The 25219-nt window shown below is 31.3% G+C and overlaps 1 protein-coding gene across 1 annotated transcript in view; it reads left to right on the plus strand.

Annotated features, from left to right (window-relative positions):
- Nucleotides 1-25219, plus strand: part of EYS (eyes shut homolog) — a gene marked incomplete at both ends in the record, with an annotated part of 159831 nt that overhangs the window by 115843 nt on the left and 18769 nt on the right. The window contains 2 exons of the mRNA XM_079716710.1: nt 14151-14316; nt 23451-23590. Coding sequence (XP_079572836.1) covers nt 14151-14316; nt 23451-23590 — 306 coding nt within the window. The remainder of the gene's footprint in view (nt 1-14150; nt 14317-23450; nt 23591-25219) is intronic.

The following is a 25219-nucleotide window of genomic DNA, read 5'->3' on the forward strand; positions in this document are numbered from 1 at the left end:
GAATATTTTGACCCAAATGTCTGATTAGTGGGGTTCTCCATTCTGTTAGGCCTTTTCTCAAATGTTTACTTTCAGTGAGTCCTTCCCTAGATGCCCAATCTAATATGTTGAAGTTTTCCAGGCCCATACATGTCACTTCCTTTTTCTGTGCTTCTTCTTAATAGCTGTCGCCATCCAGCTTCTCAGATAACAATAAAGTTCTTTACGTCTCTCTTATTATCTGTCAGACTAGAGTAAGCTGAACTGTAAGCTCTATGAAGGTAGATCTCCTTGTTTCTTTGCATATGACTAACCTTCTTCCAGAAAAGGCAGCAAAACTTCAGCAAAGGCAAGTCAGGCCAACTGGAGTGGATGGGAACCTTGAAATGTCTCTTCTATATAGGAAAAGCCCAGATTCCATAAACTAACAGGAGAACTTTCTCTTAATAATGCAATAGTCAAAGCCAGTCCAACATGGGGTTGGGAGAGAGATGCATTGGGTGAAAGTTGGGAAGAATTATGTGAAAAATAAAACAACTCCCAATAATTTGTATATAAAATATCTTAGAAGTCAACAAATCAAAGAAGGAGGCATTATATAAGCTATGTATGATATGAACACTCAAAATATTAGTTAACACACATACAAAATATGACAAAATCTAAAATTCACACTATGATCTGCTACAAACTCCAAAATGACCAGAAAAGCTGACACCATTTCCTATTGGCCCAAGAATCACATTCCAAGCTTCCAACCAGATGAACACAGCAATATTTTCATTCCTTATCAGTCCTCAGAGATACTCTCTTCAGGTTTAGGGACTGGTTTAGTAATTGTCATCATTTGTACCAAGACATCCAGACATCTGTGGAAAAGAGTAGTTAAGGTCAAAAACAAGAGATCCCCAGAGGAACCAGGTGCAATTTTGCCCACTAGGAGATACTCGGCAACATCTAGGAACATTTTTGTTTGTCACAAATAGGGGTTGGGGCTTCTACTGATGCCTGGCGTAGAGGCCAGGTTTGCTACTAAGCATTCTACAATGCACAAGAGAGTCCTCTGCAACAAAGAAATATCAGATCTAAAATATCTATTTTAAAGGATATATATATATATATATATATATATATATATATATATATATATATATATATATATATTCCTTTCCATTATGGTTTATCATAGGGTATTGGATATAGTTCCCTGTGCTATACAGTAGGACCTTCTTGTTTATCCATTCTATATATAATAGTTTGCATCCACTAAACCCAAACCTCAATCCAACCCTCCCCCACCCTCTCCCCTTGGCCACCACAAGTCTGTTCTCTATATCTGAGTCTGTTTCTGTTTCATAGATAAGTTCATTTGTGTCATATTTTAGATTCCACATATAAGTGGTATCATATGGTATTTTTCTTTTTCTGACTTATTTCACTTAGTATGATAATCTCGAAGTTAGACAGATTTCTCGATAGCTTCTGAGTATCCTTCATTAGTTGTGTAATTATTCTTGCTCTTGTTCAGATTCTTGCCAGGGAAGATGGCTCCTGCCTAAGATAGTTTTTGACAGAGAATAGCATCCTTACACTAGGTTTTAGTTTTTAAGTACTTTTCATCAGTGTACGTTACTCCTTTATTCTAGTTCTTCAGTATATTTTAATCATTTGAATCACTGTCAATTTAAATAAGTAAACAAAAACTACATGCTTTGACTTGAAAGAAATTTTTCAAAGAATACAAGAAAAATATCTTTCCTAGGTATCATATTTAAGCAATTTTGAAATGGTTTTATTTCCCTAAGGTTGTTAGTTACAAAAAGTGTTAGAAACTTTTTGATGATTAGACTCCCATAGTATTATCTGGGTCCTCTTGATTTTGCCTTCCTAGGCAGCAAGTAGTAATAAAGCAACAAAAGTTTCCAACCTAAAAGGATTAATAGAAATTAGAGTTACCACACAACTTTTATTATTTGTCCAGAACTTTGTGTACAGGAAATTTACAGGTGTCTTAATAGTAATTCTAGGACAAAAATAGAAATACTCAGGAATTAGTGTTCATGTCCATGTCACATCTACATGCAGTTGTAAATTAAATGGTTTACAATGAGTAGTACTTTGTAATTCCACACATTTTCTATTCATTAATTACAATAATTAACACTAGCTATATAGTAGGAAGAAATTTAAGAAGAATTTAAGTGATGAATATATTCAAAAACTTCTCTCACACTTTTAAAATTTGACTTGATTTATTTAATATCCTTATCCATTTATAAGAGCAAGAATGGAGAAGTTATTAGCATATATTTTATCACTTCTCTTGGCTATTTTCAGCAGAATTTATATATCAAGTGAAAAAGTAAATTAAAACACCTTTAGAAGAAGTGACACCTTAATTCATCTATAATAGTGCAATTTCTGTGAATGGTTGAAATGCTCATATTTAAAAGAAACAAATGTAAATAGTTTAAATGCCTCAGATAAACTAAAGGTGTCAATATGTCTTCATTAATGATGAAACAGAAAAACAAATAGAAAAAAATCATGCTTGAAGACACCTTTACAATTTAAAAGTCACCACTTAAAAATTGAGGAGAAATCATCAGTGAAACTACTTTTTAAAGTGTACTTGTTTACATGAATCTCATTCGTATCATGTTTTGGACTTTTAGGGTGGTTACTTTCCTCCCTAAATACTCATGATCAGGAGTTAGTGCCATAATATCTGTAAACAGGTGCATCAGAAATAGATGTTAAATAAACCGAAGGCATAGCCTTCATAAACAGTTCTGGGAATCCAGCGTATGGTTGGCTGAATAATGGCACCCCAGATAAGCCTTTGTGTAATCCCAAGAACAGACAAATGTTATCTTATATGGAAAGGGAGACTTTGAATATGTGATTGAGACAAGGATCTTGATATGAGGAGAGTATTCTGGATTATCCAGATGGGCCTGATTTAATCACAGTGTTTCTTATAAGAGAGCTACAGAAGGAGTAAGGGACAGAGAAAGTAAGGTGATGACAGACACAGAAATTTGAGTGATGTTCTTTGAACATGCAGGAAGAGTCCACAGGCCAAGGAATCTAGGTGGCCACTAGATGCTGAAAAAGTAATGGAAACAGAGTCTCCCCTTCTTGCTGAAACTCGACCTATGTTCATTGGTGCCAAGTAGAAATGCAGAGACAGAGTTTTAGGTGAAGTAGAAAACAGCAGTTTCATTGCTTTGCCAGGCAAAGGGGGCCACAGCGGGCTAATGCCTTCAAAACTCTGTATCCCACCCTGGAGGGGGGAGTGAGGAGTCATACAGTGTTCAAGGAGCAGGGCGTGGTCAGCTCGTGTACATTCCTCTGACTGGTTGGTGGTGAGGTAATAGGGAGTCGGCATCATCAACCTCTGATTCCAATCAGTCTGGGGTCTACATGCTTGTGGGCAGCAGACAGTTAACCTCTTCCACCTGGTGGGTGTTTAGGTAACTGCAAAATAGCTCAAAGGACATGACTCAGAATATTATCTATAGTCCTTGAGAAAGAACTAAATGTCCTTGACTTTGTTTAATGGCTAAAATATTATTTTGTCTTGCTTGGCTCTTTTCCTTTCTTTCTGCGTTATCTCAGTTCCCTGATTAAATTTATTCTTTGACTAAAGATTTTCTACAGACAAAAGGCAGGTGGAGGACACGGGTTGGGGTCTATTCTGAGAAGGCCTCATAGGGTCCTGCTCGGTTACACCTTCAGAGCCCTCCTAAACCTTGACTTGATCCCTGTAGGACAGATTTCAGATATCTGACCTCCAGAAATATAAAGAAATAAATATTTTAAGCTACTAAGGTTATAGTAATTTACTACAGCAGCAACAGGAGATAAATACACAGAGATTTCAAGAAAATTTATTTTTAACCCACAAATAAATATGCTAACTGAAAATGATTAGAGAAGCTCTCTGAGTCATAGTCACTCAAAGTTCAGGTTTATTAATTAGTGTCCACCAATGATGAAGAAGAATTACTTTCTCAGAGTTCACAGAGAGAAAGGGAAAGAGAAAGACAGATCCACATATACTCAAGCATATTTAAGTAGACTAAAATATATGAAGTCTTCTTTTCCTATCTCCTTTCCTCAGCCCTTCGTAATCTTTTCTGACCTAAACCTGTGATTGGGCAGAAAAGGGAGTAAGAATTGAAGACAGATGGATGACCACTATAGGAATGTCATAGGTAAAAACAGGTGTGACAGTATTTTGTCGGTTCTTCCCATTATATTTTGAATAGGTTTACTATTAGCAAATCTGGGTCAGTCTCTAATTATTCTTGCATCTGTTATGAGAACCAAGAAAGGAATTTACTTCACTGATTCTTTGTCAATAACCAAATTTCCTCAGCCAGGTCATCACGTGAATCCTAACTCATTTTATCTTTCAAGCTGTCCTTCACAAAGTTAGTATGCCTGTTGGCAAGCAGTTTGTCTCTACTCACAAAAATTCCCCTGACAGTATGCTGATGACCGGAACTCTTAAAATCAGGTGCAAATTTTAATTACATAACTGTACCCAAAAGGCATGATATCACCTAGTTAAATTTTCATGCAAAGAAAAATAAAATTGCTCATTCCATTTGAAGTGTGAATCAGGAAATATAAAATAAATTAGTTTTAAAAAATTAGGTGCCTCCCTTCTTCTTATTCCACAGCATTCTAATAGGCCAATCATGTACTTTTAATACACATTTTCTGTCTCTTCAGTAATGATGTTAAGAGCTCACTGGTGTCACCCAGGATGAATGAGCTAAACTTAAAATGACTCTAGTTGACCCACGGGAGCACACTGTCCTTGAATTTCCTCATTAAAACTCCTGATATAAAAAAGTAGATAAAAGAAACACCTGGAGGAAATGTAAAGTTACCTAGAATCACCCCCAAAGAGAAGGTTGCCGTGTTGAATTTTGGGATTTTTAATATGGTTCAACTTGGTCTCCTTCATGATGGGCAAGAGTTAAAACATATCTTAAACTCATGTCCAGCAATAAAGTGAGCTATTTCAACTCATGCCAAATTATCATATTTTAACATTTTCTTCATTTTGTATTTCAGTATTATTAATCTAACACATCTATAATTGCTTTCTACTTAATGATTAATCAAATATATAGATTGATTTTTAAATATTTCTCATGTAATAAAATTTTCTAATCATTTAAAAGAATTATTTATAAACAAAATCATTTAACCAGATTCCTAAGGGTAGAAGTTTTGCTTTTGAAAGATTGCCTCAATATGTCTGAAACAAAATAAGTAAAAACATTTAGTAGATTATGTTTTGAGTCAAAATTCTGAGGAAACCCTATGTTACTACCATAGCATTAATTAGAAGGAATACCCAACTGTTGCAGAGGTGTATATAGACAAAATCAGTATTCATATAAGAAATCATTTAAAAACTTGCCTTATAAAGTAAATTTTAAAATTTAAGAGTTAATTTGGGAAAACAAGTTTAACATCTAAGTTTCTGGATGCAAAAATTGAAATCAGTAAGGTAAAGACTGAGTATTCATATATATTATTGGTCTTTTAGGGAAATATATTCAGTTAAATATACACTTTTACAGACGAAAAAAAAGTGTTTGACACAAATACTACATTTACATATTTATGTAGATAGCAAAGTGCAACCACAGATGAGTTGAAATAATAAAACAAAATGCTAAAAAACTTGGTTTTGTATAAAAGCAGATGAATGATTAAATATTAACTAAGTTTTTAACTACTTAAGCAAGTAAAAAATGATATTTCTGTCACTCTCAGCTTGTTAAGTATGTACTCTCCCGGGGTTGGCAATCTTATCAGAAATGTTTGACTTTGCCATGGAAAAAAGTATCAGTTAGAAAACTGAAAATGCTGTGGAAACAAAGGATATATTTTTAAAGGAGTTGACAGATTTTTCTTTCTCTGGAAGAGGTGAAATTTAACTACAGCTAAAGAAAAAGCATAGAGTAAATATGTTACCTTGAAAAAGAAAACTGAAGCTATTTAATAAATTAATTGTTTTATTTAATGTATACCACTATTGCAATAAGTTTACACTGGAAAGTTTAATAAGGATATTGGATTTCTATACTCATTTATTAGGTCACAAATAAGACAAATGAATGTTACTTAGCCTCGTGGGGGGGGGGAATGAATATATCCACTGAAAAAGGGGAAAGAGGTGTTTTTTTCTGTTTTTTTTTTTTTTTAAGATGTTGGGGGTAGGAGTTTATTAATTAATTAATTATTTTTTTCTGTATTAGATCTTCGTTTCGGTGCGAGGGCTTTCTCTAGTTGTGGCAAGCTGGGGCCACTCTTCATTGCGGTGTGCAGGCCTCTCACTATCGCGGCCTCTCTTGTTGTGGAGCACAGGCTCCAGATGCACAGGCTCAGTAGTTGTGGCTCACAGGCTTAGTTGCTCCACAGCATGTGGGATCCTCCCAGACCAGGGCTCGAACCCGTGTCCCCTGCATTAGCAGGCAGATTCTCAACCACTGCACCACCAGGGAAGCCCAAGAGTTTTAAGATTATTGTAAATGGTAGAGATAATCATTTCTCCTCTCTCTAAGACTATCAAATACATTTCTGAAATTGAATGATATTAGGCATTCAAAGACATAAAATGTATAAGACATTACCACTGTGTTTAGTATCATGGCAAAGATATTTTTAGACTAGCAGCTGGAAGTTGATTTAGATTGAAGACAGACCTGTTTGATACTTTTTTGAAACTGATTGATTCACTGTTTGGATATTAAAGAATGATTCTATTCTCTGAAGATTTTCCATGCCTTTTCTAATTTTCTTCATTTAATTTAAAGCAATGGTAGGAGTTTAATAATGGACACTGTACTTAAGAGATTTAAAAACAAAAGTCTTTCAGAAGGATACATACATTAGAGTACAGGATAGCCTTGGGCAATTGGGCAATATTACCCTTTATCCATACTCATTTATAATACTCATATGGAATAATTTTAACAGAATTTATACATTTAAGAAGGGGAAGGAAATGTCTCCTACTAAGTAAACATCTGTAAAGTGAAATTTTATTATATATTTGCATGTATGTTTATATTAACTTTATATTTATATACTTAATAAATATATATTTATGTAATTTATTTATATTATATGTACTTACATACTATTTATAAGTTAAATTTTTCTTCACTCCCAAACAGTAAAATATGTGTAAGCATACTTTTTTCATGGCTTTATTGACTTATAATTGACATATAACATTGTGCAGGTTTAACATGTACAGCATAATGACCTGATACATGTATATACAGGCATAACTCAGAGCTATATGGGTTTGTTTCCAGACCACTGCCATAAAACTGAATATTGCAATAAAGTAAGTCACACAAATTTTTGGTTTCTCAGTACATATAAAAATTATGTTGACACTATACTGAGGTCAATTAACTGTGCAGTAGTGTTATTTCTAAAAAAAAAATTGTATATACCTTAATTATAAAATACTTTATTGCTAAAAAAAATGGTAACAATCATCTGGCCCTTCAGAAAGTTGTAATCGTTTTGCAATAGTAACATCAAAGATCACTGATCTGAGCTCACCATAACGAATATAATAATGATGAAAAAGTTAAAAATATTGTGAGAATTACCAAAATATGACACAATGATATGAAGTATGTGAATGCTGTTGGAAAAATGGCACTAATAAACTTGATCAATGCAGGGTTGCCACAAACCCTCAATTTGTGAAAAACATATCTTTAAAAACATAGTAAAGTGAAATAAAACAAGGAATGCCTATATTGTGAAATAATTTCCATGATAAGGTGAGTTAATACATCATTAACTCACATATACACAATTTCTGTGTGGTAAGAACTTTGAAGACCAACTCACTTAGCAACTTTCAATACATAATAGAATATTGGTAACTATAATCACCATAGAGTGTATTACATCATTACATCTCCAGAACATAGTCATCTTATAACTTGAGGTTTGTGCATCTTGGCTACATTCAACCATTTTCCTCTCCCCTCCTGTGTTGATTTTTAAAAAAATTTTTCTCATGTATATTCCACATATAAGTGAGCTCATATTGTATTTATCATTCCCTGTCTGATTTATTTGACTTAGAAAAACGTCTTCAAATTTCACCCATGTTGTTGCATATAGCAGAATTTCCTTCTTTTTAATGGATGAATAATATATATGTATTGTTATATTAATATTTATTAGAAACTATATTGTATTATTTATTATTAATATAAAATTATAAAAATAGCATTAATTAATATAATTGTATAATTAATCAATTAGTATATTATTAATAATAATATACATAAATTAGTAATATTACACTATATATTGTATATCATATATCATATATTATATATAATTATTTACACTATATTATAATATATTACATTATAAAATAATATATTATATTATAACAATATATAGCATGGCATATATGATAATATATATAATTATGTATAATTATACAATTACCATACTTTGATGGTCAAAAGATACTTTATATAATTTCATTCTTTTTTTAATTTGGTGAAATTTGTTTTGCAGCCTAACATACGATCTATCATAGAAAATGTTTCATGTGCATTTTGAAGAATGTTCCTGTTATCGTATGGGATATTCTGTATATGTCTTGTAGATCCTTTTGAAGTATAGTGTTTAACAAATCTACAGGTTCCTTATTGATTTTTCTGTCTGGATCTATCCGTTGTTGACAGTGAGGTGTTAAAGTCTCCAAGCATTATTGTATTGCTATTTATTTCTCCTTTTAGTTCTTTTTATATTTGCTTTATATATTTACTCCAGTGTTGGGTGTATAAATATTTATGAATGGTATATCTTCCTGATTGATTGACTCAGTATTTTACAATAACAGTCTTTGTCTCTTTTGACCGATTTTTGCTTAAAGTCTATTTTGTTTGATATAAGTGTAGCTACCCCTGACTTCTTTTGGTTGGTATTTGCTTGAAATATTTTCCCCCATCTCTTCACTATCACTGTGTGTATGTCCTAAAAGCTAAATTGAGCCTTTTGTAGGCAGCATATCATTGGATGTTTTTGAAAATTTTTCTGTGTGAATTCATCATTGCTTTTTCAAAATCACTAAATTTCTTTAAACTAGGTACAATATGATATTTTACAAATAAATAAAATGTCAGTGATTTTTTAGTACTAATTCAAGAAGAATGAGTGAGAAAGAAATGGTACTGCAAGGAGAGGTTGTGACAAAAAAATAAAATTTCAGATTCATAACATTTTACACTTCAGATTTCTAGTAATTATATATCTTTAGTGTTAACTGATTAAGACTTGTACCAATAACATTTCTATTGAAGAATAAAGAGGAGACGAAAAATAAAGTAAAATTATTTGAAACCAAATATATATGTTTATGTCTTGGCATTGTGAGAACTGAGGTGTATGATCTTTTAAAAAATCTCATAATTGTTGTCTTTTTATCTGAAGTTTAGAACAAAATATAAAAGGACTTTATCAAGGCTGTTGAAAATTCACATGAAATGAATTAGACAATGCTTTTGAACTCATTTGAACAAAGGTAACATATATATGGCAAAATAGTCTCTCTCTTTCTCTCTCACACACATGCACACAAACACAGAGAGAGAGAGAGAGAGAGAGAGAGAGAGAGACAGAGAGAGAGAGCAACAGCACTGAGGCAAAGGGAGAGAGATGTGGTATCCTTATTATTAGTATCTTAATTATGTAAAGAAAAAAAATTTCTATATTTTTAACATAGTTTCTACACCCTGGCATAAATGCTTACATAGAACCATCAGGGAATACAGATGTTGTAAGATAGGTATGAGCCACGATTTGAGGATACAATTTCTTTGAAAGTGAGAAGTTTAAGATGCTTGTACAGCACAGGAAGCAGAATATCTAAAAGAAATCATTATCTTGCCTAAGAAATATAGCTGTTAAAATAACTCAACATCTAGAGTTGTTTTTAAATCCTCTTCATACTATCAATCAAAAATTTTTCCCTTTATAAAAAAACAAAAGCCTTAAGAAAGCATCATCAAATGCTTTCAGCACATGATATGTTAAATCAGTTTGTTAGGGTTATAAAAGCACTATGAATATGTATTTTTTGTCAATCAAGTAAAAGTCAGAAAACTTTGGTATTGCAAAATATGCTCTTCCTGATGTAACATATACTGACATGTGATATAAGAAATACATTGCTTTCCTTTTTATGGACAATTTTCTTGATTCTCTTGCTTCTTTTTACTGTCATTGCAAAACTACTTCATCATTGTCTTAATTTCACTGCTTGCTTACCAAAAGTATGCATTCACAAGCTTATGAAAGTTCAAAGTTAATTCAAGTTTAGTTTTCTAATATGTGGTAGTTACTTAGTTCACTGTCAACAATAAGATATGTGTTCACTTTCAAATGAATGTTTGTTTATCCCCACCACTGGCACCCCACTCAATTCCAAAAGAAATACTACAAATGCTGAATTGTTTGCTTTTTTAATTTTTATATAAAAACTGGGCAGTTACCTACAAGATAGACTAACACTGCTTTTCCATGTATATTTTATTAGCAATTTATAAACACCTATAGTTTACTGTAATAAATGTAATATTAATTTTCTTACAGATATGTGAGCTATACATTTTATAAGATTATCACCAACTTAATACAATTATAGATATTTTATATTTGAAACAAACCTCAGCAAATGAGTTTAGACTTACCTCTAGATAGAGAAAACTTTTGATAAGTGTGTTAGATAGGTTATGCTGTGGTAATCCCCTACACACATGCATATTCATATGCACACACACACACACACACTTCAGAGGCTTAGAACTACAGAATAACATTTTCCTCTGTCCCATGACATGTCAACTGCAGCTCTGTTCTCCATCTGCCTTCATTTCAGGAATAATACTTTGAGTATATAATCAATTTACGGCAACAAACCATTCCTGTTTGCCTAGGAACGAGTGCCTTCACTGGACATAAGGATTTCAATGCTAAAAAAATTAAGTCTCAGAAAAACAAGTGAATTGTTCACGTTAAATCCACTCTGCCAATGCAAGTGAACCCCTTTTATTTTAGGGGAGTCATATTTCTATTTCATGGATGAAGGTTGAAACTTATGAATGTTGAAGAAGTAGATCTGGAATGTCTGGAAATAGATCTTTTGACAAGCACAGATTTTCTAACAAATATTTGTTACTTAATCCGCGAATTAAATGAGAAATATATAATAGTATTAAAAATAAGGTAAAGTATTAATTCCAACTATTTGTATTAATTTTGTAAAGTATTAATTCCAGCTATTAATTTGGGGAGGATTAAAACATCAAATAGCTAAATGATTATTTTCTTGTAAAACTTTGAATCCCCTTTGGTCCAAATAAAATTGATAGAGAAAAATTAGTATTACCATGGCATCTGGGGTCACTGTGGAACTTCAGGTAACTTAATGAGAGAAAGGACTATTAATTCTATTGGAAATTAATGTCAATGTAAAAAAGAAGTCACTTTAGAGTAACTTAATTCACAAAGACTCTGATCTTGTCATACAAATGATTCTGAATTGTTAAATTGTCTATTTAAGTTTATGAGAATTAATAAAATAATGTTTTAATGGGCAATAGGTATTACATGAGTCATCATGTCCATGTGAATTCAGAATAACTAATTTCCTCCATTAATGGCATTTTCAAAATTCATACTCAAAAAGAAAAGAATTAATTTATTGAAAACCATCTTACTTGAACAAAGTAGCACTATGCATAAAAATGTTTATGAATTCATGGTCAAATTTTTAAATAATTTTCCACAAAAAAGATTGTATTATTAAAGTGTTATCACTTATTTAACATCCTCCTCCATATGACAACTATTCCTTAGGAGTATCATCTGGAAATATGTTTTTTCCAATAAACTAAAATGAATCCACCAAAATGCAAAACCATATCTTCTAATAAACAAGAAGACCTACACTATATTTTCATGTTTTATATTTTTACTTGGCTGATAGAACACTCAGAGCTATTCAGAGTTGAGGTTTTAGTTTACTTGCCTAAAAGCCTCCACTCTTCAATCTCACTATTTTACTTTACTTCTGTTCTATTCACCTGTTTTCATTTATTTTCTTGTCGCTGTGGAGTGTGTGTGTTAGTATGAATTCTCACATGAACACACAAGTCATTGACTGAGGTCACCTTTAGAATAGACCTATATCATGATACTTCCTAACCTTTACATATGGTCTAAGGAAATAAATTGCTAACACTCAGGCTGCTGCCAGGCACAATTTTTTTGTGTTGCAACATCTATATATAGTAATAAAGGTTCCAATGTCCCATCCCAAATAAGTTCTTGTAAACCCAAACTTTGTTTAGAGACAGGAAACATTCACAGTGTCCTTGTTCAGGATAGAAGTGTCTAAAGACGGATAAATTGTTCTGAATTTCCTTGAAAACTATCATGGAGAGCTTTGGTTTTTTTATTCAGCTAAATCCTGAGTCCTATTTTGTATCCAAGTAACATTCAAACTAGCAGGATGAACACCATAGCAGCACTGTGAGCAAGGATCCATGTTATTCTTGATTTTGCCTGGCATCTGTCATCATTAGCTCCCCAATTTTTTACTTGTCCACCTCCCCTAGAGTTATTACAGAAGATGTAAAGTCTTATTTCTAAATGGACCCATCATTCTTGAGTTTGCCAGGCAGAAATGAGGATTATACACGTTTGGTGCAGCTGCCTCTGATAATCTTAGTTTAAAATATGCACACACGCATATACAAATAAAACGAAAATCTAAGAGACGGCTTAGTTTCAGCTGAGGTTTTTTTTTTTTTTTTTTTTTTTTGGTGTTTGGTTTTATTTTAAGTAAAGAGATGACTCTACTCATTCTTAATACAAACCATATACATGAATTAAAATTTATTAGGCCTTCATATTTCTCATCACAATGAAGATCACAAATCTACTGACAGTGAAAATTGGCTAATACCATTTGGAGAGTTAAAATTCTGTGTCTTAGTATAAAACTTATGGGTTAAAGCTTTCGGTGATCTCAAGTCTTAGAAATTTATCATACAATGGTGTTCTCTTGGTAGCCACTCAATATAATGAAATGAAAGTTTTTTCAGATTGTTTCTAGTCTTTAGTGTTGATTTCAGCTAGGTATATGGTCTTGTACTAATTTATATAAAAATTCATACTTTAAGAGTCATACTTTGTGTAGCCATTAGGAATTCTATTGTGAATCCAGGTAGAAAACCATCATGAACTGAAACAATTAGAACAAACCTTGCTTAGTACAGTAATTGCATTAAAAGAAATGTTAGATGCTAGTGAGTCCTTGTGCCTCATGACTCAACTGTGCTTCCTTCTGCCAAATTCAGGGGGTGATTTGCTCATTGGAAACTAGGAGAATTAGAAATGGCTTAAGATATGACCTAAACAGAATGTATGGCCCTTGTCTGTCTCCAGGGCTTAAATTTATCTTATTGACTTATGTCATCCTAAGACCTCAGTAAAGTAGCATGTATTAAAACTTAATGATGGCTTGAATGTGACTTAAAATTGTTTAAATTTAATTAATTTAATTGTGGATATAACCAGATATTAATTCTGTCTTTGAAGATAGTAGAGATTACTCCAGATAAATCATATTATTAGAAAATATGCCCTGATTATATTAAAATATTTTCAAATAATATACCTTTAAAAAACCAACAAACTTAAACAGTACCTTGGCATTTCATTGTGTTAATCCAAGTGAGCCACTGATGTTTTAGATGATGCATCTCATAATTTATACCATGATTATTTTTCATTTGTGAAAAAAATTATAACTCAGCAGACGGAACATAAGGAAACATTATAGGTTATGGAGTGAGTCAAAGCCAAAAGAATATCACATAGGCAGTATGAACATGAACATGAGGCAAGATGCTACAGAAAGAGAAGAGAAAGGAATAGAAGGAATAAGAAGAGTGGTATATTATGTGTCTTCTATAGACTTTTTTAAATTGGTGGTTTTAGAAATTAGCTGTGTGTTTGTATAAGCAAAAGTTTATATACCAAAACATATTTCAGTTTTTAATCATCTTTATTACTTCCGTTTTTAGTATATATGCACTCCAGGGTGCACAAGAAATTCATGTCGATTTGTGAAGAATTCTTGCTTAATTCATCTGTATGCTTGCTACTGTGGAGCCATCAGCCATGATATTTGTCAAGCTGAAGTTGCAAGTCCTCCTCAATTTAAATACGTGTGGCAATTGAAATTTACAGGTAATTCAATTAAAGTTTTTTTTTTTAATATTTGCTTAAATCACTTCAAAATTTACTAGGTACATATTCATTTTCCAATCACACAAAAGACTTTATATCTCAAAACACAAAATAAAGTAAAAATGAATTTAATACTTTTATTCTCTGATGTGTTCCTTTAAAAGACATACATATGATTATCATCTACTACATCCCAGGAATTCTGCTTGGTGCAAGATTTATAATTGTGAAAAAAAACTAGAATTATCCTCTACTCTCACAGTTCTAACTATTTTTTGGAGGAATTTAGTGGGCAAATACTCACAATCATAAATATATAATTGTAAATTGAAGTAAAATGCTCCTACAGAAAGAAACATCTTCCTATGCAAACTTATAACCAAATAACTGTTAAAAAAAAAGAAAAGAAAAGAAAATATGGGCAATTGGGAGAGTAGGTTGGAAAGTCAGATAAAGTTTCTGTGATAAAATGTAACAGAGATAGGGACTTCCCTGGTGGCACAGTGGTTAAGAATCTGCCTGCCAATGCAGGGGACACGGGTTCGAGCCCTGGTCCGGGAAGATCCCACATGCCGTGGAACAACTAAGTCTGTGTACCACAACAACTGAAGCCTGCATGCCCTAGAGCCTGTGCTCCACAACAAGAGAAGCCACCACTATGAGAAGCCCGCACACCACAACAAAGAGTAGCCCCCACTCGCCGCAATTGGTGAAAGCCCGTGTGCAGCAATGAAGACCAAACACAGCCAAAAATAAATAAATAATTTTTAAAAAAAGTAACAGAGATAAATACAGTGAGGCCATGGTAGAGAAGTTGGAGAAGACAGCATTCTATATTGAGGGAATTTTATTTTAAAAATAACAATGTTTCAAAATGTACAAATTTTCGCCATTATACAAGACAAGTTTTGGAAATATGTACAATATAGGGCCTGTGATTAGCAATAATATATTGTATATTTAAAATTGTTGTAAGAGGACAGATCTTATGTTGAATAGTCTCACCACAAAAGGAAAAAAAATAGCCTAAAACAGAGCAGGTGGGAGGAAATTTTTGAAGGTAATGGATAAATTGACAATATTAATTGTGTTTACGGTTCCATGGGTGTATACTTTCTCTAAACACATCAGGTTGTACACATTAAATATCTCCAACTTTTTGTATGTCAATCAGACTCCAATAAAGCACATTAGAAAAACAACAACAACAACAGCAAACGCTAAGAAGTGATGGTCCTTTGAAATCCTGGCTGAAACTCTGAGAACAAGAGTAAAAATAAGATTTGGGAAAGAAAGTAATGTCCAAACTAGAATGCGGGGTTAAAATCCTTATAGAGTTTGACACATTAAAAAAAATTTAAAAAACGATCAGGTGGGGAAATAGATTGGACAGGGGGAAAATGGTAGAGTTTGTTGTAATCATATTGTGAGGTGATGGAAAGTCCTGTTTATGGATTGTATACAAAGAGCAAGTGATACAGGTGTCAAGAAGAAGTCTAGTTTTCTGGCTTTAACTCTTGAAATAAAATAATTCCAACACATATTTGTTTAAATATATTACTAATTGTTTTATACAATGGCAGTTCCTATTCAAAATCTATTTTGATGAGCATAATTTTCTGTTTGATTAATCTTTGAATGCTATTTGACTTAGCTCAAGCAAATTGATCCAAATTCTTGAAATTGAACAGTACTTCAATTAATTATTTTAAAGAATATTTCCTCTGTCAATGATATTTTGGCATTATAGTTTATCAACAATCAGCAAGTTAGTAGATTTGACATATCTGTTCTCAACCAATGGCTAATTTTATTCAATTGACAACAGCTGCACTTATAAGAGTACTGTTACATTAAAACAGTCTTGAAGTAAACTAACAAATTAGCCTTTTAAACAGAAGACATGATAATTTATTTCAACATGATCATAAGATGGTATGCTGGAGAGTTAACAACCCCTAATGACAGAAATAGTGATTCATTGAGCAAATCACACTCAAGACCAGAAGTGAAAGAAGAGAGGAGTAACTTGTTGATTATGTCATGTTAGTGCAGAAAGGAACTTCAGAGGCTCTGGTATGAATACCTACTACTTCACAAATCACACAAACAAACCAAACAAACAAGAACAACAACTGAGGCTAGAGAATTTACCTGAAATAACTGATCTCAGGACAATTTAGGGATTGTGTTACCTCAGTCGTTTTTAAACCTTGGCCACATAGTGTAAGCACCCAAGGCACTTTTAAAACATACTACTGCTAGACTTCCACTAAAAAACAACCAGACTGGAATGTTGTAATGAGGTGGACACAGATCTTTAAGGTTCCATTAAAATATGTTTAATGTGCAGAGTGAGAAACATAGTCTTCTAATACCAACCAAATCAGTTCATGGACTCCAGTACCTGCATCATTTTTATATTTTGATTTCCCTTTGTCTCAAAGTAAGAATAATGGAATATATACATTCACTTAATATTAAATATTAAACTTATTTGAAAACTAAAAATGGGTAAAAGGAACATATTCACAACAATAAAATATCAAATAGTGTTTTTAGGAAAAATAGGGGGAATAATAGGAAATCAAATTGCTAGTGGATAAATCATCTCTGAGCAGATATAGTTATTTTATGAATGACAGTGGTATAACATATATTTTCTAGGATATGAGGGGTAATATGAAGTCAAAATTTTTCATGGATAAATCAGCTCTGAGCAATTATCATCAAAGTAATGAAAATGTACTTAGTCATTATCCCTTCATGAATCTAGGTTCAGAAATTAATGAATATATCTAATTATCGCAAAAATACGAATTATGTGACCTCCACATGTGAGAATTTAAATGACCTGGACTGTCCAAAGTGAAAGAAGCCAGTGCGATAAAGCTCAACAGTCAAAAAAATATTTAAGCAGAACTGCCTAAATTCTTTTTGATGTCACTAGAGGATTCAGCAGTGCAACTTTTCTCAGTAAAGTTAAAAAAAAAAAAGAATATAGGATAGATTTAAGTATGTAAATAGAATTACATATTTTATGCAATTCCTATTTTTTCTTGTTGCTGTAAAGATCTTACTTTCTTTTTTTCTCATAAAATGTAATTGAAGAGGAACATTACAATCAAGCTGGTAAATTTGTATGGGGTGCATTAATTTTACCAGCAGTAAAATTATTTTAATTAAGAGATTTTTCTACCAACTAAATGAAGTGTCTTACACGCCCAATCAATTCTTGCCAATATGATTGCTCTACAAAGAAGGGAAGGTAATTAATTAGAGGAAGCCCCTTCAAGGACAATTGGTCTATGGTGCACAACTTGAGAAAGAGCTGACATGCACTGTTTCTTTTCAATGTCATCATCTATGTTCATTATATGTATTATTAGGTTTGAGAATAGGACATACTGACAGAGTGGATAATGAGTTGTGAAATGAAATAAGATAATATGACTCATGGTTAAGAAAAGATGAAATCACAGCAAAAAAGGAGATGTTTGCTTTGAATGTCTTTATTTTTTTAAAGCTTATGATCATTTGTGTTTAGTTAACTACATTTAAAACATTTAATATGTATCAGTGAACGTTTTTCTGTAAAAGAATAGTGATTCATGTATTTGTGAATGTTATTGCAAACCAATATTTACTTTTAATTTTCTTTCTTTTTTCCTTCAAGAAGTAGTGGATTATATTTTTGACAGAAGATGTTTCAATATATTAATTACTATCAATTCATTATTAGTTATTGTAATTTTACAATGATTAATGTGAGAATAGAAAATCCTCTATCTCTAAGGAAATTTTATCAAATGTATTTTTCTTACAGTGCTCCACTTTCTTGAAAGTGCTCAACTTCCAAGTCTGCTTTTGTTAAATACCTACTATTGTTTCTATATCCATTGAGGATGTTAGCACCTTATTTCAAGATTTAAATAGCAAATCTGAGTTTTAAAAACCGAATGTGGTTTAATGATTTTTACTTATGTTACATATAATAATGTTTTCAAAACAGTTTTCAAAACAGAATTGTGTTAATTGATTAATATGCTAAAAAGAAATAAATGACTTTCAAATACAGATAAGAGCTAACTAAATGATACAATGAAAGAAAAGGTGTTATGTAAACAGCAGTTAAAATTCCTAGGACTAAAATTAGCAAAAGCATTAAAGTTCTAAGTTGAGAAAACTTTAAGTATTGCCACAGTATATTTACAAACACAATATCTGGAAAGAAATTTCTAAAAATATACCATATTGATGGAGGGGAGACCTAACATATTAAAGATTTCAAATCACCATATTATTTTATATATTTATTAAGATTTCAATGAAATAAGAACAATGCTTTTATATTCATTTTAAGTTCCACATAGAAAACTAAATAGACAAATAAAGCCAGGTTTATTCTAAAAAAAGCACATTGTGCAGGTTGGTGGGGTAGAGACTTAGCTGTGCCAGATATTAAATCATATTATAGAGCTTCAATAATGAAAAGCATGGTATTTTTGCATTGATAGTCAAAATATATGCAAAATACAAAGTCCAAAAATAAATCCAAATATGCAGAGAATTTAGCATATAATAGAATTTGCCATCTCAGTCTTTAGGATAAATAGGGACTATTCAATATTTGATACTGCACAACAGAATCATCATCTGGAAAAAAAGAGTGATTTGTATCTTAGTACATACTCTGGTTTAAACTCATATCAATAATTTTTATATATAAAAATTGAGATGATAAAAACATCACAAAAATGTTGATGTATTATTTTATAAACCTGGATGAGAGAGGTCTTTATAGTTACCAACAAAACTTAGAAGCCACAAAGAAAAGACTGGTAATTTGAGTTCATGAGAAGCAAAAATATCTACCTGTGAAGACTTCATAGAAGCAAACGACAAAAGAAGATTGTACATGAGGCATAGAAAGTATTGCTAAACATTTGAGAAAATGCTTAGCTTTACTTATAATGAGAGCAAAGCACATTTTTAAAAGCATCATAAATATATATTTTTTCTCCTATAAGACTGGCAAAACTTTGAGAGTTTGACAACTTGCTGATTTTATCTATTGATGGTGAAATGGAAAATCACTATAATATCTGAGCAGAGCAATTTTGCAATATTTATCAATACTATAAATTTATATACTTCTTGACCTATCTTTCTCACCACATTTGTCTCATCCACATGATGAGTAATATAGGTGCAAGATTATACATGGCATCATTGGCTCTTTGAGCAAAAGAGTAAACACAGATGTAGAAATGACTGTGGAATACTCCCAGTACTGATTTGACAATCTATGAGATATATGATAAAGGGAAAAGAAAAGAAGGCATGCAATAATGTAGAATTGTATATGTAATAGGCTACCTTTTGATTCTTTATATTCTACTTGGGTTCACCACTCTTGAAACCTTTTTTTTTTATGTTCTTTGTCTCAGTGTACTGAAATTTCACTATATTGAAACTTTTGAGGATTTTATTCTTCTTAAGAAAATGAAATATCATTGAAATATTACATTAGTTTCAGGTGTACAACATAATAGTCCTATATTTGTAAATATTGTGAAATGATCACCACAGAAAGTTTAGTTAACATTCATCACGACACATAGTTACATTTTTTCTTGTGATAGTTTAAGATTTACTCTTAACAATTTTCAAATATACAGTACAGTACCATAAATTATAGTAACAATGTACAATACATCCCTAGGACTTACTTATTTTATAGTGAGAAATTTGTACCTTCTGACCACTATGTCCCTTTTCACCCATCCCCCACCCCCCATTTCTGGCAATCACAAATCTGGTTTCATATATTTTTTTGTTTTTAGATATTTTTCTTTTAGATTCCACATATAAGTGATATTATACTGTATTTGTCTTTCTCTGTCTGACTTATTTTACTTAGCATAATGACCTTGAGGTCCATTCATGTTGTTGCAAATGGCAAGATTCCATTTATTTATGGCTGAACAATATTTTTATATATGTATATGTATATGTATATATATATATATACATAATCCCATTTTATTTATATATATATGTATATATACATACACATATATATATATACATATATATAAATAAAATGGGATTATGGGAATTTTTATATATATATATATATATATATATATGGGATATATATATATATATAATGGGATTATATATATATATATATATATCTGCCACACCTTCTTTATCCATTATTCTACTGATGGATACTTAGGTAACTTCCACATCTTTGTTGTTGTAAATAATGCTGCAGTGAACATGGGTTGCAGATATCTTTCTGAGTTAGTGTTTTTGTTTCCTTTGAATAAAAACCCAGAAGTAGAATTGTTAGATCATATGGTCATTCTATTTTTGATTTTCTTTGTAGAAACTCCATACTGTTTTTCATAGTGGCTGCACCAATTTACATTCCCATGAATGTATTCTTGTTCATATCTCTTGATAAACCCTTTTATTTGGAAGCACGTCTTTCAATTTTTAGGTAGTCTCTGTATTATGTCACTAAGAATTTTTTTTTTCTGTTTTATTTTTCTGTACCCCTAAGTCCAAAATTTTGTTATTGCATCTCCTAAATTGATTCTTTCATTTTCTCATAATCTCTTATTTATTTTCCATTTTTAAAATTTTCTACAGTATTCCCCATTTAATATCTCAAAACTAGTGTTGAATTTTTGTTTTATTATATTTGTAATTGTCTAGAGAATTTTCAGTTCCCTAAATTGTACATTTTCATGATATTGTGTTGTTTTATATAAATAAAATAACTTTTGGTATGTCTATAAGACTATTATAGCTTTGATTTGTTTTAATTTTCTTCTGTTCCATTCAGTACCTCAATTTTCTGTAAGTTGAACAATGTTTTGTTTTCTCTCATTTGGAGTCTTTCTGCCAACTTCAAGCAGAGGTTAACCTATTTAGAGGTTAAGACTTAAAAAGATTCCCTTTCTCCAAAGAATAGACCTTGAAAATTATTTATTTGTGGTCCTGGGGGAGGTGAGTGAAGAGTCAGTATAATATCCGAATTTGTGATTTGGGAGAGAAGCTGTGTTACTAATCTCCCTGTTTCCAGAACCCACCTCAGTACCACATTCTTGGATATATTTAAGTTCTGAGCATCTCAAGATTGTCTAGGTAAATGACTTTGTTTTTCGTAAACATGCATTCTAATTAGACTTTTGTGTTTTTTCTCTTCCCATTCTGCTAATTTGGTCCCAACGCCTCCACCATCTTTTCAGCTTCTCAAAATTTGTTTTCTCCCCTCTAGCTATCTTACTGCATTAAAGTTTTGTTTTATTTTATTTATTAATTAATTAATTTTGTTACCTCATTTTAGAAGTCTGGGGAGGAGGAGGCAAAAATACCTCAGTTAAATAGAAATGTTTAATCAGATATATCATTATGGAAAGCTTTGTAAATTGGACAATTTACATAAAATAGATGCATTCCTAGAAAAATACTAGTTGATAAACTGATTCAATAATAAGTATAAAATCTGAATAATCTTACAAGCTCTAAAGTAATTGAATAAAATATTTAAAAAACATATTTTCACAATGAAGAATACTCAAAAATTAGGGTCTTATATATCCAAGTTCTCCCAAATATTGAATAAACAGTTAAATGTAATACTATTTTCTTCAGAAAATAAAGGAATTCATTGTACCAGCCTGACATAACCATATTATAGTTATTTTTTCTCAGCATGCTGAAGATATGATTTTTATTGACATCATTAATTTACTTCTCTTTCTTGTGCCTGATCTTCTAATAATCCTATCCACTGTTTATTTTATTACTAATATAGTAATCATATTTTATAATCTTAAGAATACAAGCAGTCAAGTTACACTAGTAAGGCTGAAAATAGTTTGAAACATTCTGCATGGCTTCCTAGTTTCTTCAATTTTTTTTCCCCAGAGTGATAGGTGAGATTTCTAAATGAGGTCTGCACACAGCAGGGAGATTTCAGCTTGTGAACCCTCTCTATTTATAATTCAGCTGTACTTTGCATAATTTAGATGATATTTTGCAAGAAGTCATGTCTCACGAATTGTACGTTTGTAAATTACAAACAATTCTAAAATAGGGCTATCAGCTAGAGGATTTTGTGGATAAATACTATCTCCCTAATAAATATTATAGTCTCCTTTATAGGAGGTTTAGTTATATGCACTAGGAGATTGTATCAAGTCCCCCATGTTCTTTCATTATCTGGAAATGTTACATCCACAAATGAAAGATAAGAAGTGCTCAGCTCGACTAAATTAACTCCTTTCTCCCCACAATTCTAGTATTTCCATTTGGGTTTTTGCTTTTTTTCACAGTTTCCAAATTTCTCATTCCATAATTCCGAATCTGTTTACCAGTTATATTCATCTTTTCCTATAGATACTTTAACACAATTACCACAGATATTGTACAGTCTTAGTACAATTCTAAGCCTGGGTTATCTGTGTGTCTGCTTTTATATGTCACATTGTTTTGCTTTTTAGCAGTTTCATTCTTTATTGTGTCACAGATATTATATTTAACATCAGAGCAAGAAATAGCTGCATTATATATGTATATGTATAAATGTGTTTATGTATGTCTATACCTACGTATAAACACACACACACACTCTCACATTCCCTGACTTTCTTCCTTCTTGTCAGGAACCTAGGATAAGGTACTGACCATTTTTCTATTATAAACATTTTAAGGAATTTTTCCAAATTTCTTTTGAAATGGTTCCCTATACAACTACAATAGATGAAGAGCAAAGATTTTTTGTGTGTAAAATGTATTGTTTATCATTATTACATTATTTTTATAAATATTAATTGGAAGTTTATTTGGTATTTGATTGTTTTTTAAAATGCATGGCCTGGAAACTGTGTCTTATTCTGTTGCTGTATTTCTTAGTCCATGTTTTAAATGAGAGGGTTGGGCCTTATTCTGTTTTAGGTCTCTTTCAAATCTAATATTCTACAAACGTAGAAGCTTATTTTGTGTAGGTGCTGTCAAATTGCATTTATCAAGTAATGTGACAACTGCCTTTAATAATTCAATGTGAATTCAAGGATGTGAAAGGTTATTTAATGTTTCATCTCTTTGTTTGTAAGGATCAGAAGGTGAAAATCGTGAAATGGTTACTGGCGGCTACTTCTTTCTCGCTTGCAGCTGCACAGGAGGTGCTGTCAGTCTGAACCGATCCGAAGCCCTTGGTCATGTGTGTTGGTTCCTACGTGAAGGAACAAGGAAGGTGAGGTGCATTTCTGTAGTAGCTTCCTATTGCCTCTTTAACTCATAATTGTCTGATATAATTTAAAAAATGCTAGAAATGTGAAGGTTGCTAATTCAATGTTCGAGATGTGCATAGCTTAAATATAACTTCATAAACAACTTATCAACAATGTACTTGGAAATCTTTTTACTTCTTATATTTATAATATAGAGAGGTAGTAAAGAGTTTTAAGAATCACTTTATTCCTAGTCTTCTGTCTTCTATTTATGTTATATCTTACAGACTGATTTAAAGCTAGTCAAACACAGATGTGATAATACCACTTTTTTGTTTAAAGATTGCAAAGAACTACCCTTGTCTTTGGAATGTAGTTAATTCTCTGGAAGATTTCTAGTCTCTGGTCAGTCTTACCACTAACAACTGTGGGACTTAAGACAAAGATACAAAGAATGGCCCTCTTTCTCCCAATCTTACCTTTACCATGTACAAAATAGATATTTCCAAACAACACAAAAGGAAACAAAAATTTTAGAATTTTAATTTTAAGTAGATAAGGAACTTCTTGTCAAAATGATTAAGGAGTTTTCCAAAAAGTTTAGAGAGTTAGCCTAATATTTCTAACCTCTCTTGTCTGGACACAACCTAATTTGGTCATTTTATATAAACAAAAACCAAATTTTAATTTTCTGTTTGGTGTATCATTCATACATAATTTTCAGTAAAGATTTGTAAGCTCTTTTCATTATGCATAAATCCATTAATATTGAGCCAACTTTATAAAAAATAATGCAAATCTTTTTGTACCTAAAATACAACCATCTAGAGAGGCATTACAAATACAGGCAAATAGAATTTAAAGTCTTCAGAACTTTTAATTTCACGTATGCCCTCAAATATATTTTTCATTATGTTTTTAAAATTCATGAACATATGTATTAAGCTTAATGTACTTTTTCACATACGTATTTAGCTAAGTACAGATACACAACTATGCACATAGATGATTAAGTTTTTATCTTTAAGAAACAGTTGACTTTATCAGCATATTAAAAAACAATATATATTATATTAATTTAAATAATTAAGTAACTGTTTTAGGAAACAAGCAAATCACATATTATCTTATATAAATATTTCTATTTCTCTGTATTCTTTTAAAATAATTACCAACTTTAAATAAAGTAATTAACATTTGCTTTTTTAGACTTAATAGAAAACACAGAGAGAGCAATTCAATAATTTTCAGCTATTTTATTTTTTCATGAGCACACATTTATAGCACTTTATCAACTTTTTTGTTAGGCAAAATAAACATAAATATACTTATATAAACATAAATATACATCACTTAATGACATGTGCACATTTTAATTTCCATTCTATAAGAAACACGCTAATTTAAAACTATATTTAGAGATCAATATTTGTTTGTTTTTCTTACTTAAAAATTATTAAGGTATCCAAAGATAATTTATTAATTCAATTTAGTATCAGTGAAAGGTCTTCCAAAGATTTGGAAAATGCAATTTACAATATCATGTTAAGTTCTTATAATTTGCAGTATCATCAATAAAACACTCCAGTACATCAGTGTGGTACAGTGAGTGAAAATGAATTAGATTTAACAGTTTAAATTATATTCATTAT

The sequence above is a fragment of the Hyperoodon ampullatus genome (assembly GCF_949752795.1).
Source record: "Hyperoodon ampullatus genome assembly, chromosome: 12".
NCBI lineage: Eukaryota > Metazoa > Chordata > Mammalia > Artiodactyla > Ziphiidae > Hyperoodon > Hyperoodon ampullatus.